The 14396-nt window shown below is 30.8% G+C and overlaps 2 protein-coding genes across 2 annotated transcripts; both read right to left on the bottom strand.

Moving 5' to 3' along the window:
• Positions 1-1579: 1579 nt before the first annotated feature.
• LOC113394217 (xylose isomerase-like) lies at positions 1580-5842 on the bottom strand. The gene is made up of 8 exons (XM_026631447.2): positions 5735-5842; positions 5003-5149; positions 4640-4919; positions 3896-4345; positions 3462-3555; positions 2540-2704; positions 2095-2180; positions 1580-1709 (listed from the first exon to the last, which is right to left on the bottom strand). Exons 1-8 carry the CDS (start codon positions 5811-5813, stop codon positions 1616-1618), a joined length of 1395 nt encoding a protein of 464 aa, XP_026487232.2. The 5' UTR covers positions 5814-5842; the 3' UTR covers positions 1580-1615.
• Positions 5843-8583: 2741 nt separating this feature from the next.
• On the bottom strand, positions 8584-14053 carry LOC113394215 (threonylcarbamoyladenosine tRNA methylthiotransferase). The gene is made up of 8 exons (XM_026631446.2): positions 13836-14053; positions 13376-13550; positions 13108-13265; positions 12441-12707; positions 11698-11863; positions 10191-10298; positions 9517-9682; positions 8584-9046 (listed from the first exon to the last, which is right to left on the bottom strand). Exons 1-8 carry the CDS (start codon positions 14008-14010, stop codon positions 8645-8647), a joined length of 1617 nt encoding a protein of 538 aa, XP_026487231.2. The 5' UTR covers positions 14011-14053; the 3' UTR covers positions 8584-8644.
• Positions 14054-14396: the final 343 nt, after the last annotated feature.

Genomic DNA, 14396 nt, shown 5'->3' with positions numbered 1-14396 from the left:
TTCTTGTTTCTGTTCACGCACGCTAAGACATCTCGCAAGCGCGAGCGTAAATAATAGTGACGCGCGTCGATAGTCAGCGTGGAGGGACGCGTTCGTGAGTGAATAGATCTATATAACAATACGCTTATTTGTGCAAACAAGTTTGCGCATTTAAACGTTCAATGTATTTTATGAAATTTAATCTTATTAGTAATAGTTATACCCTATATTCATTGTTAGTTTCATTTCCAAGTTTTAGACTTGAAAAAAACGTTATAAAATATTCTAAATTAATTTTGAATTAAAAGAGGAAAACCTGTTTTGAGTGTAGATTATCTATTATTGAATTAACATTTAGTCTATCGAACACATGTCGGTAGTATCACAGATTATAAGTGCGAGTAACAAAATGTGATAATATTATTTAACTTGCAGAATAGACGTTAAGGAAAAAAGTCAAATGAACCGATAAATCGAATATTACAGCGAACAACTTTTTGTAACAAACTTCTATCACCAGAACTAATAGTGTTTTAATGATTTGAGTGAAGATAACATTTTACTTTTTTTTATCAAATGACAAAGGTAAAGGATGATAAAAATTAAAGCTTCAAAGCGTAACAATATATCTATCGAACTATATTTACCTTCCTTCCTTTTATATAATTAAAATTGTTTTAACAGTAAAGTATAGATATATTATTTTTTAACATTAATTTTTTTATTGATCTTCGTAAGCTATTATTTACTAAATACCTTAAATTTAGTTAGACTAAAATATTAATTAAGCATAATATTATTTGATTAAAAACTACTTTATCTCAATAAAATAAAAATTAAACTTACATAATAAACGTAAATCGCTTGTTTTTTATATATCTTACAATGTAAATTAATGGGTAGTTTTGATGATGTTTCCATCGTATAGGTAAAAAGCAATCGCATTAAGTTAGCTATGTATATACAAATATGTATATAATTGTTATATCCTGTGAAAATCGTTATACAAAATAAAAATGATTTATTTCATCTAACACGTAAATACTAAATAATAACTATCTATAATAATCCTTTTCCCATGTAGGTATTAAATGAACAATCATCAAACATTATTAGTGTTGCCAGTTTTGTGCAAAATTATAATAAACCAACAAGTACAAAAAAATCATAGATATTATAAATAAAAATTGAATAATATTATCGGTGGGTAACGCCTTCAATTTACCGTCGTATTGTTCCGTGTGTACGAAAAACGTATGTAATATTTTCAATTGATTACTATAGAATTTTAGAAAGAATGTCCTTTTTGTTTTATTTGTCGATAAAAGTTTTCTTTGCTCTCTAACAATAATTGTATTCCTACGAGGTAATATATTCGAAATTTTGCTTAAAAATAATTCAACTTAAAACAATTTTTAGTAAGTTGCTATTAAATTATTTTAGGTATTGTATTTAGAAATATAATGTAAGTATTCATGGTCTAGTTTACGTATACTCTGTGCTAACCATTTCAAATTCCTGAAATATAATTGTTTCTATAGTAGGTATGTAAGAATCCTTTAAAAACATCTAATTAACCCGTTAAAAGTAAGTTGTTATTTTTTTACCAGACGACCATGACGGTTAATATAATATATTATACATGATCGCATGTATCTAAATAGCGTTGAAATACTATGTTGTAATGTTCGGATTTCGTACAAATTATTTCACTGGTAGCTTGATTTTTTCTGAAATTAAAAAATATAATTGTTATTTAAAATATAACCTCTTTAGTTTATTTTTCTTAAAAATTATTTATTCAGTGTAGTGTTTTTTGTACCAAAAAAATTATTCAAGAAAAAGTTGATTATTTTTTTAAACCTATCCAATACAAATTTACTGTGAAATGAGAATTAAATAGAATAAAGATGATATTTTTTTTATCAATCTACTTGTTGGTAAAGAAACATTAGAAACATCCTAAAGAAACCTACATTTGCTGAATAAAACTCTGTCTAATAATAAGGTCTAAGCCTCGTATAAACTTTGTTAACTACGTATCAATTGATCTGCATTGAATATGTAATGTATCTAAATTTTTTTTTTTCTATAATCTGCTTAAGCAAGACTTACTTGTAAAATTCTTCGCACTCTTCGATAGAAACATCACCAGACATTAAGCGAGAGCCGATACCGCTATAATACGAAGCGTAACGTTGCTGAAAGAGAACCACGAACGTTATGAAGTTTTTTGAGAATAAGAAATAAAAATGCTGACAATATTGAATATCCTGTATGGAGAAAAACGTAACGGATCCTAGGAAAATATATAATAATGTCAGAAATACAGATCAGTCTAGTGTTTGTCCTTGTCGTGGTGATGCAACCACGGACGCACAGTTTAATTTTTTTTCAGTTGATATTGGGGCTATTTTAACAGGAATTTTAACAGGTTATTTTAATTTAAAAAGGCGTAGAAACTTTAATAGGCTCAAAATAAACATACCTTTCTTTCTCTCCTGTTATCAACTAATGGCTCTTATGAAACTCATGTTAAAACCTTTAGACAAACCCTTACCTGTAAATGCTTAACGAAGACTTGTTCAGAAATCACGTTACATGCGACCCTCAGACCTTTTGCAAGAGCATCGATGTATTTGACCTGTGACGTCATCAGATCACGGAGGTCACAATCGCGTTTCGGTACTATCCTTAGATTGATCCCACCAGAGGGAGCTGAACTCTATGGAAATTATAGAATGTATTCATAACATTAACAACTATTATTGCTTACTAGATTTTTACCGTACACACATGGACGTTTGTTGACGGTGGATCGTTACCAAAGTTAGGGACTTCAAAACCCATCAAAAGAGATCTTGCATGTATGCATGCAACGATAAAATTCTAACACATGCATACTTCGCCTTAACATAAGAGATGGTCATTGCCCAGAGTAGTACATTTAAGGGGTTTCATTGTCTTTGAGCAATGCATTATTTTATAATTGGAACATTCCAGAAATCGCTATAAATATTAGAGGCTGATTAAATTAGCAACAATTAGTATTAAAATATTCGCATATGGAAGTCGATACACGATACACTGAGTGAGCCTTTATCCCACATTTAGGCTACAATTGCGAATACCACGGCGTACTGAAAGTTAAGAAAGACATTGGATCAAGGTTCATATCTGTACCATTTCAAGTGGAAATCTTTTAATAATTAAATTGATACATCGAATCAATTGGGGTTTAACGACAGACTCCTACTGACTAAACGACCATCCTTAATCTTTGATTTTTTAAAATAATTTGCTAGAGATTAAAGCAGGTTTGCTTTATTTTTTTTTTATTTAATTTTGTTCAATAGACTGGCAAATGAGCGTTCTGGTGACTGCAGATTGCACCCTAAGAAAAAATTCATCATTCATCGTCGATGGGAATCAGAACTAAGATGTTATATCCCTTGTGTTTGTTATGAGACGGGCTCACTTACTTGATCTATAATACATTTCATCATCAATGTAATGGTTTTGATGTCGGATTGGTCGAACTGATTCGTTATGGCAACACCGCCAAACATGTTGTATCTGTTGAAGAAGATAATATTTTATAGACAGCAGATCTTTTTATATTTTTATTACAATGGTTTCTTACTTTTAGAATCTTAAAAATGCCGCATTATGTAAAAACTTAAAATGAGTAATAATATAATAAATAAAGTTACCTTATATATTAGTTTCTTATAATAACAAATATCAGACTTATTATTACGATTAGTACATAATAGCACCATTATAAGATCATAATATATATTTTTTATCTCATAATATACATTAACATTAATTTAAACAGCACATATTTTAATTAAATTAATTTTTTCGTTTATATCACACATATTTAATAAAGCTTATAAATTCGGATACTCACACGCCGGCCATATACATATGATGTCCAGGTGGAGTGCAGACTTTATAATAACGATCCAAGTTATGGAATTTCAAAAAGTACAAGCAACTCGTTATATCCCACATATATCGGTTCAGGACATCCCCGTCCCAAGTGTTCTGGGGCTGCCATGTTAAATTACCATAACCGCCATAATTCCTCCCGAAGCTACTATAATACGGCATTATAAGCAATTGACACTTATAATTAAGCCTGTCTTTGTACTCTGCTGTTATTTTTAAAAGTTTGGAGAATAATTTTATTTCTTTGGCAACATCTGTCTGGAAGATGGCGTTGTAGCCTTCTCTGTATGGCCATAAGAGAAAGCATTCCACGTTCAAACGTTGTGACACTTCTAAGCATTTTTTTATCTGCGTCGCCGCTTGCACGAACGTTGAAGCCTCGTTACTCGTAAAAGCACCAGATATATATCTATAAATTGTTATTTATATTAATCAATTATTAACTCTTTTATAAAGAACTTAATTATTATAAATTTTATTTGAACATTTTCGTTTTTCCGAATTGCAATAACTAAATAAAGACTAATTCTCATAGATAATAAATATTGTTAATATTCACTATTATTATTTTCTCTCAAACCTGTTACCTGGATTTCGTTTTTATAAAGGCTACCAGATGCTAATATTAAAATGAGAATTCAAATTCAAAAAACCGGCAAAATGTAAACGTAGGTTATTGTTTATTTTTTTCGTAAATACTCACTTCGGATGCGAATGTAAATCAGGCGCTAACCACATCAATTTAATTTGGCTTCTTTGCGACAATTCACTTATGTATTCAACAATTTCATCCCAATTGGATTTATTCTCCTCCCAGTTATCTGTCTGCGGAACTAAATCTGTATCGAAAGCGGTCCAGTATTTGATGCCAAGTTTAGTACAGAAGTCGTAGAACGCTTTGATGCAACGTTTGTAATTGTCTATGGTGTTGGAGCTGTCATCCCAAGATCGACAGAACGTTGGTCTGCCTTGTGTGTCTGAACCTAAATGAAAATGTATAATTACATTTATAAAATAGCATCCCTTTATAAAATTGCTATATAGTATTTTAATGTGTTTCTCATACCATTATATCTAAACTCTGTCAACGAAACGCTATATTTGAGCCAGTCCTCCATGCTTCTAGAGTGGACCCTCTCACTACTGTTGTAGTAACGGTAACTATTTGTATCCGTGGATGTTGCCATGTTATTATACTCTACTTTCTCTATGCCTAAAATATATACGGAATTACAATTACATTGACTTGTTAAGTGTATATTTTTTTTGTAATTAATTTTGGTACAGTAACAAATAATAAACTTAAATCACTGACTTAGTTAAAATATTTACAATTATTGCTTTCAATCATAAGATTTATATACCATATATACTAAAAAACACAGTAAAAAACACATAATATAATACAGTATAATATACTAAAAAAATATATGTTTTTAACCAAAAAATAAAATTACAATTTTTATTTTAAAGGATTATTTTAAGGACCAAAAATTAAATTAAGCGAATTCTTTCAATCTCTCGTAAATTAGGCAATGTTAAAAAAAATCTTGTTTCTCTATTTGCTTTCCACTCAAATATTACAGAGAATATATTTATGTATATGCACTTACTTAAAAAGATTGATAAGCCAATGGCACTGGTGGAATAAGTCACCCCTTACACTATCAATGGGGCAACAGCCGTATCATCATTATTAATATGCCTGTCGGGCCCGTCTCACCCATCCTCGAGCCGAAAACAGCAATACAAAGTATTGTTCAGCATTAATACTAATATTATAGCTCGTAATTCTTACCTTGAAAATAATCAACGTTATCAGATCCTCTCACTTCCCGAACCTTCTGTCTCTTACCCCCAGGCTGAGCGTACGACATGTTTCAATACTAAAAAATTTCCCTTTAGAACGAATTCTCTAATAAATATATCCTACAACTGAGTGAGGGACGGATGCGACGTAATCTTATATAATATCGAGTGAATAGAGGCAGCAGAGCGGAATTGTGTCGGATTGCTCTTTGTTTCAAACCTGTACATATTTAGTACGAAATACGAGTTGCTAAACAAACGAATTGTAAGCTTATAGTTATTTTTTAGTACAAAGGATTATAGTTTGTCCTTATTTTCGGTTTTATCGTCCAAGCGACAAGCGTAACCTACGTTCATGTTTGGGGTCCAAGGGACCAGAGATTTCATTTCAAGCCGATTGAAGAATTTAGATATTTGGGAATCGTATTACGAGAAAAATTCAATGTTGCAATGCTGATTATATCGACAGGCAAGAAACTCAGTATAATTTCACAAGGATTCAACATACATTAAAATTGTAAATCGTAATTGAAAACAAACGAATACTAATATTTATTATGAAAATTATTTTATTTTATTGAACACACGTTTCAACATTATAAAGAAGATGTTAAGTGTGCGACTGTTGCCTTTAAATTTTTATTAATTTGAATTTGGAACGTACTTTAATATTACCAGGTTATATTTTTTTAACTATTCGAGATTTGAGAGAGTTTTTTTTAAAAAACATTTGCGCCCTAGACACAATTTTAATAGATCTTAACCGTTTTAGATTCAAATATTTTTATTTTAAATAAAACAGACAATAGTTTATCTATTTCAATCTTTTATTCACGTTTATTGGACCGTTGAGTACTTAAAGTCAATTATATATATATTAATTATTATATATAATTAATCAATTATATTATATAATAAAAATTACTTAACCCATTACACAACGCCCGCTAGAAACGAGTAAGCTAATTGAGAGAATATTTTAAACAAAAATAGATCATTCAATAATTATAGAAGTTTAATATCTGAGACAGTTCAATGAATTGAATACATGGTATTAACGAAAAGTCCTGAGTTCAAATCCATAATTTTTGCTGTTCATGTGTTTATATAATTGTTTAATAACGAAAAATATCGGAATACAGTCTGATATCTTTATAGGATACATTTTTCAAGTGTAAACATAACATCAACATCTAAAACTTTGATGATTATCCGAAAATGCCCAAAAGAGACTCGAAAAATCATTTAATCGTCAGAGATCGCCTTTTATAGTGTTTAAAAAAAAGCAACACAGATAGTTTTGGTAAAAGTAGTAAATTAACAGGGTTTCTTCAGGTCCTTTAGTCTCGAGACTCATTTTGAGCTTTGGCTCATTCGATTACACAGCTCCAATGCGAGTTGATACCACATAGGGCAAAATTTCATCCTCACACGTGCAGTTTTCCTCTCGATAAATAAAAGAAAACAAAACTCCTTCACCACCGTTGTGTTCGACGGCGTTATTGAATATAAACACTTATTAACCACGTCAAAACTTCCTTGCTTGGCGGGATTTGAAACCGCAATCTGTTCTAACACTGAGTCATCATAGTATATAATTAGCCCAAGCTTAAGTTATCCATACCAACTTTTTTTTTTTATTTTCTTCGCGGTGCTCACTATGATATATTATTATGTATTATTAAATATTAAGATTTACCAACAAATTCCTGTCACGGCGGCCCAATTAAAGGATTAACTGCTAACATTGCAAAATATTATAAAAATAGGTAACAAAATCATTTCGCAATAGACAAAATCAATTACATTTAATTTGTTCTGACTCAGTATTTGTACTCGAGGCCCAGTGGCAGTAGGATGTCCCGGGCGTTGCGTTGAAAAAAAAGAAATTTATTGACATATTAAATATATAAATTATAGAATACTAGCGACTCGCCCCGGCTTCGCACGGTTGCAATGCTGATACTTAATATACTACGTAATGTCTTAAAACGTTCACAGTTTTTCAGTCATTAGACAATACAAACCGCTATCCCTGAGTTTTAAATATGTATCTTCGAAAATATTCATTTAAATTACATGCTGTACGGGGCCATATTGATCTATATTAAATTCACAATGTATTTAAGGTACGTAATTGGATGAAGATTAATGCTGTGTTGCTTAAAATTGCTTCGAAAATAAGGCATTATTTCTCGTAAAAAATAAAAGTTACAAAATGGTTATTGTGAGTTGTCCCTAAGAGATAGACATATACCATCAGGGACTTTTTTGAAGCCCTTTATAAGGTGTACAATACTGTAGTACATTATTTTGAACTATCTCGTAGGGTTCAGCCAGCGTATGCAATGTAAGCTCAAAAAATGTGTTTATTTACGACATCACTTCAGAAACCTCTAAAATTGTCAGTGTTTCTCTTCTATTTTGTACTTGCATTAAGTATTTATTGTTTCCTCTAGAATCATTCTATCTATTAAATAAAAAATCGCATCAAAATCCATCGTGTAATTTAAAAGATCTAAGCATACAGAGACAGACAGCGATAAGCGACTTTGTTTTATACTATGTAATGATAAACAATGTGTATTGTAAATTAATATTGCATTCATTTTAATAAATAAATTGTTTTTGTTTTTTAAATTTTATTCAGAAATTCTTAATTTTCAAAAATAGATTAGTAAATTTTATATTTAGCTTTCGCAATGTGTTTAATTCAGATAATAAAATAAAATAATTGAACTAATAGTCAATTAAATATTCCTTTCAATTTAACATCTCACAATATTTATTAATTGGAGCAAATTGTAAATAGAAGTTTAGTCGAAATCAAACAGAAAGTAACTTAGAAAAATATTTTATTACTAAATAAAATCTATTTAACAGTATATTTACAATAACATTATAAGAAAATCCAGATCAATCGCACTATAACCGCGAACAAGAGCATTACAATCGGTATCGGCACCGCCATCTTGTTTTCCCGCCTTAATCCTGACACTTCACCTTTTTTTAAGGGTTGCGTCAAACCCGGCATCTTTGGTTTGTCTATTGGCTGTCCCATCATAGAGAATTTGGTCGCGCTTGTGATTTTGACGGTGACCATTTTGCCCATGTATTTATCTTCTTTGGGTACTAAAACCTGTTCATAGAACTCATTGTGGGCAACGTAGTAGTTTTTATCGTGAGATATATCTGTGACCAGTACTTCCTGCACCTGGCCTACTTTGTGACCGTACGGTTCGTACGATCGGAAAAATTCGGAGAGTTCCTTTGTACGTTTTTTCACTTCTTGTCCTGGTACCTGACAATTGGAAATAGTTGGTTGAAACGATTTATTGCATAAATTAATTGAAATTGTTACATTAGAATATTTTATTTATTTGTATTACGAAATATTCGGCTTGAAGTGTGAGTGGGTCAGTTAATTACAGACACAAAAAAAAAACTGAGTTACCAGGGTTGGAGACACATTGCGATGTAGGCAATGTTTAATATTTCTTACGGCGCCTATACCATTGTCTGTGGGGGGTTACCACTTACCAACAGAAGGCCTAATTATTGTAAATAAAAACTAAATAATAAAGGAATCACGTCGTCTAAATCATATGCTTCTTTTAATTTTATGCATCTATGTTTCCTTTTTTCTCTTTGTGGTGTACAATAAAGTATAAAATATCTTTAAAAAAAGTTTTAAGATTTGAATAATTACAGTAGTAGTATTGAGTAAATAGCCCCCAAATTTTCTTGATAAAGTCGTCAATGTTAACTTACCCTCTGCATCTTAGCGGCCGGTGTCCCCGGTCTAGGGAAGAATTGGTTTATGAACAGCGAAGGGAATCGGTATTTCTTGCATAGAGTCATAGTATCATTGAAATCCTCTTCCGTTTCCGTCGGGAATCCACAGATAATATCTGTAGCAATTGTCATCCCTGGTACCCTGGACAAAATAAAAAATAAATGAATATCGGGTAACAGGATCATTTATTGACACTTTGATATTATTTAATATCAAATAGGTTGGTCATATATAATAAACTACATATATAGATTTTATTATTGTGTTAATATATAAATTGTATTTCAATTTAATTTTCTTAAATAGTTCAAACACATGTTTCTAAAAATTAGTACGAAAATAAAAAAAAATATATATTCTAAAATTTTTAAACCATTGGTAAAAAAAATAAGCTATCAAGTATCCACAGACGTGTTATGCGTGCTTTTCGTATATATATATATATATATTATTTTGATTGTTAGGTAGTTTAATATTAAAAATCAAAATATACTTCAATTAGTAATTCACAAGCACTTTTCAATCTATATTAATAATCTAATTTTATGATATTACAGAATTGTGTTAAACGTAAAGTTTACTTTTACTGAACGTTTTACTTCCAGGCCTCTTGTGAATTTTTTTAATCGATATAATACGACATACTAACTTATTTCTGAGGAAATTGACGACCCTCTCGAAATCCGCCCTCGTGTACTCTCGCTTCATGTCTGATAGTACTTGGTCGCTTCCAGACTGAACTGGAACGTGGAGGAACCTGGAAACACATTAAATAATAATATCTTAGCTTCATATAATTATAGTTATATATTACAGAACTAAAAAAATAAGCAAACAACATTAATCGTCATTATCATGTCATAATAATTATATTAGCATTTATCTGTGGTCGTCACAGGTAAAAGGACACGTCATACTTGTCATCCAATTCCAACCGCCAAAAAACTTCTGTTTTTTTTTTTATAAAATAAATAGGCTGGCAGTATGTCGTCACGACCGCCAACGCACAAAGTCGCTACAAGGGAATGCAATCCCGGTATACCGGGAAAAATTTGCGAGATCCCGCGATTACAGAGAAGCGTGGATTAAAAGCATTGCCCTTTTGCTAAATTATCAATATGAGGAATATTGATATAATTATATAAAAAGATTTACTTGGTTCAAAATAGCGTTATGGGTCGAATTATAGTAATTATATTTTTGTTCTACGCCCGCCATTTAACCATAAACTGGTTATGAGTAAAGAGCGGTAAAGCGCAGAGTTTATGACTTGATAGAGATTAAATTATATTAAGTTTCCAAAGCTTACAGATCAAAAAGTAATAGAATTAATATTTAAAAAAGGAAAAAATAAATAAAGTAACGGGATGTTTTCATGGTCTTAATCTTTATCTAAAAATATTAATAAACCACTTAAGATGCAGCTTGTTAAAATTAAAACCACGAAAAAGAGGTCTTTTTGGTCGGAATTCAATAGCAGTAAGCTATTGAATTCCGAGATCTAATTGCTGGATCCCGCAAACACCTGGATTCAAAATGGTTTTTACAGCAGTGGAGCAGTAAGGGTCTGTGATTGAAAATTTTATAATATATTTTGTAGTGGTTATTTAAAATTTTAACAATATGTTACATAGCACAGTAGCGGAACTCGTCGCATTGCCGTGTCGGCCATGTAATCCGGATTAAGGTGCTTATAATGGTACAAATTACAAATACAAAGGAACAATACTGACTTACATCTCCTATTAAGACCATTTTGGTCTGAAGTTTGCATTAATCTTAAAATTCTGTTGTTATTTCAACTAGATACATACGAAACTAAATAAATCTACATATTTTTAGCTGATTCATTTACTAATTCTTCATTTAATAAGTTCATCACCAATGTTATTGGGCCCTTTTTTTAAACTTTTAAGTTTACTCTTCCATAACTACGAAAGCACCTAAAGCCATCGGTCCTGTCCCTGCACTCATTCAGGTTGTGTTGGTAAAGTGAGTGGACATGTAATTATGCACACTCTTGCGCAATATAATATGTCACATATTTTGGCAACTCTTCTCTTGAGAATCACCACCTTAAGCAAAACCACCCAGGAAGACATAACATTACATATGTTTTTTTCTTTCTATCAGTTATATCTGCAATTCTCACTCACTTGTATACTCTTGGATGGTGCATGATCTCGGCAACTTCTGCAAGATGTTCCAAGATGTATGGTGGATTAGTCATACCCAGACGCAGCCTGCAACCTTCTGGGATAACCTCTACCAGTTTCCAAAGTAACTCGGGGAGTGTTGTGCCAATGTCGCGTCCATATGTTCCTGCCAGTTTGAATAATTTCTGTTTAAAAAAATTTACTATAGAAAATAACATTAACTTATAGTTGAACAAAACAAGATAAAAAAAATTTAATAATCCTTAATTTGAATGTTAACCAATTTTATTTTATAAGACAGTTAAAAAAGCAACTAGTTAGAATTTGTTAATTTTTATCTGTAGCATTTACATTCCAAATCTTGAGTATTAATAGCATTAGCCGATTTTTGTTCCAGTGATTAAGGGGGATAGCTGCACATAGCAGATCAGTTATGGTCTTATTTTGAAGCTCTATGATCAGTGGATTCTTGATTGCAATTTACTAAATTGTTATGATTTATTTTTTACATGTTATTAATTTTAGAGACAGAAAATAGTTACTGGCCAGGTTTGTACCACAGAGGTGCTATGGTTAAAAGAAAACGAATGTAAAAAGTACGAACAGACATTGTCAGTTTAAAAAGATCAAAACAAAACCTATCATAGCTTTTGATATTCCTAAAAATCTGTTGAAGGGACACAAAGTTACACCATAATAAGTTGACTTTCAACATAACTCATAAAATAAATAAATTATCTCACCAGTATCTTCGCTAGTGAGCCATATTTCACAAACACCCTCTTTGAAAGATTGTCTTGCCCTCTCAACTATTTCCTCTGGAGGGTAACTACCGAGTTCACCCCTTGCATGCTTTGTTTTGCAATACGTGCATTGATTTAAGCATCCTGTGTTGATGGATATAATCTCTATAAGAGGATTTTTTCTAACTTTTGGTAAGAGAAGAGAGGCGCCTCCAGCTTTTCGACCTTCTCCAGTTTTCTTCTGACCAAAGAGACGGACTGTGTGCCCTGAAATTATATAATATTCATTAATTTACATTGCATATTATGATAACTTATACAGACATATTATATTTTAAATTATATTTCTACAGTTTTTAATGTTAAAACAGATTTGAGAGTTATAAGTTCTATTGTCACCTAAAGAATTCTGTATATTTCGAAAATATTGTTTTTTTTCTTATGATGTATTAACAATACATCAGAAGAAAAAAAACAATATTACTATTGGTGATAAATAAAGAAACAAAATCTCACCACAAATCAATAATTGTGGTGTATATCATCTATATTACCTTAACTGTATACTTAGTTTATGAGTTTATTCATTACAAACTAAGTATATATTTTTATATATATATATATTTTTTACTATTAAGGCAATTAAAAAATCTTCAATTGAACATACCTTTTAATGTTTCCTCTACAATTTCAACAATTCTATCAATTTGTTGAACTCCGACTACACTCAGTCCTTGCAAGTATGTAGCGCGTGGCGCCCCCTGCGGCACACAGCCAGCGACAACCACATGTATACCACGACTTTGACCCAGCTCTATTTCATTTCTATAATAAGATAATCAGTTCAAAGTTCATTAATCTACGCATATTTGAAAATTTATGTTATACTTAAAGGCATTAATACTAATATAGAAGCTTTGATAGATACAACTTACTTGAAATGATCTTCGGCAGGACTTTTAACAGTGCAAGAATTTAGCAACCACAATTGTGCTTGCCACTTATCTTCTGTGAGCTTGTAGCCCTGAGCTGCTAACAAGCCAGCCATGTACTCTGAATCTGAGTTGTTGTGTGCACAGCCCCATGTTTTAACATATATTGTTTGGGTACCTACATAATTAACATAGTTATAATATTTTATGGTAATGTTTTACAATATTAGTTATACAGAAAATATTACATTTTAATTTGTGCTTTAAAGTGTGTGTACAGTCCACACAAGTGTTCTGATTTGTGAATTATATTTGTGAATGAACAGTTATTATTAAAGTAAATAATAAAAACATGCAACATTTGAAATCGTATTAACCATTTTAATCGAAAGATTAAATTATATTTATGTTCACCAGTATATCTGTTTCACATTATAATATATCAAGTAATTTTAGGTTATACCTGGCACAACACTTTCCAAAATAATCTTCTCAACGGATTCTACTTCCTTATTTTCCCGTTTCTTTGATCTTACGCTTACATTTTTTCTACTCGCATACCTTTCTTTAGGTGTTATGTCCTGTGAAGATATTAAATCTTCAATATCGTCTATAAATTCCGAAACTGCACCTGGCATTTTTAAGAAATTGTATGAATTTGACAATTACACTCAACGTCCAAAATAAAAACATTGACTATAACAGATAACAAAGCAAATATAATCATTACGTTACAGATAACTTACAATAAAGATTAATTATTGCAAGTGGAGCTGACTACGTAACTTCGTTGAAAATTTTAGCAATATTTCGAACATTAACATTTTTTGAGAAAAAGTCTACTTACCTTTTAACTTTAGTATTACATATATTTTTTAATTTAAACATGAATTTCTTTCAGTGTTTTTTCAGTCTTACCTTGACTTTCCGTTACACGCTAGTATGAATCTTGAATGCTCGTAATATGACTAAAAATAAAAAAATACTAGTTGTACTGTAGAAAATCTTTAATTACATATAATAT

Source organism: Vanessa tameamea, chromosome 16, assembly GCF_037043105.1.
Source record: "Vanessa tameamea isolate UH-Manoa-2023 chromosome 16, ilVanTame1 primary haplotype, whole genome shotgun sequence".
In the NCBI taxonomy this organism is placed as follows: Eukaryota; Metazoa; Arthropoda; class Insecta; order Lepidoptera; family Nymphalidae; genus Vanessa; species Vanessa tameamea.
The sequence above is the reverse complement of the archived record's forward strand: the minus strand, read 5'-3'. Positions and strand labels throughout refer to the sequence as shown.

Bases quoted from the DNA above. Each gene is read 5' to 3' on its own strand.
- LOC113394215 (XM_026631446.2), bottom strand. From the start codon at position 14,010: ATGCCAGGTGCAGTTTCGGAATTTATAGACGATATTGAAGATTTAATA. The intron at 10,299-11,697 runs GTGAGTGAGAAT...ATGTGTTTCCAG, and splicing joins CACCATCCAAGAGTATACAA to GTTCCTCCACGTTCCAGTTC. The intron at 9,047-9,516 runs GTAAGTTAACAT...TCCAATTGTCAG, and splicing joins CGGCCGCTAAGATGCAGAGG to GTACCAGGACAAGAAGTGAA.
- LOC113394217 (XM_026631447.2), bottom strand. From the start codon at position 5,813: ATGTCGTACGCTCAGCCTGGGGGTAAGAGACAGAAGGTTCGGGAAGTG. The intron at 5,150-5,734 runs GTAAGAATTACG...TATATATTTTAG, and splicing joins TAACGTTGATTATTTTCAAG to GCATAGAGAAAGTAGAGTAT. The intron at 3,556-3,895 runs GTGAGTATCCGA...CTTCTTCAACAG, and splicing joins CATATGTATATGGCCGGCGT to ATACAACATGTTTGGCGGTG.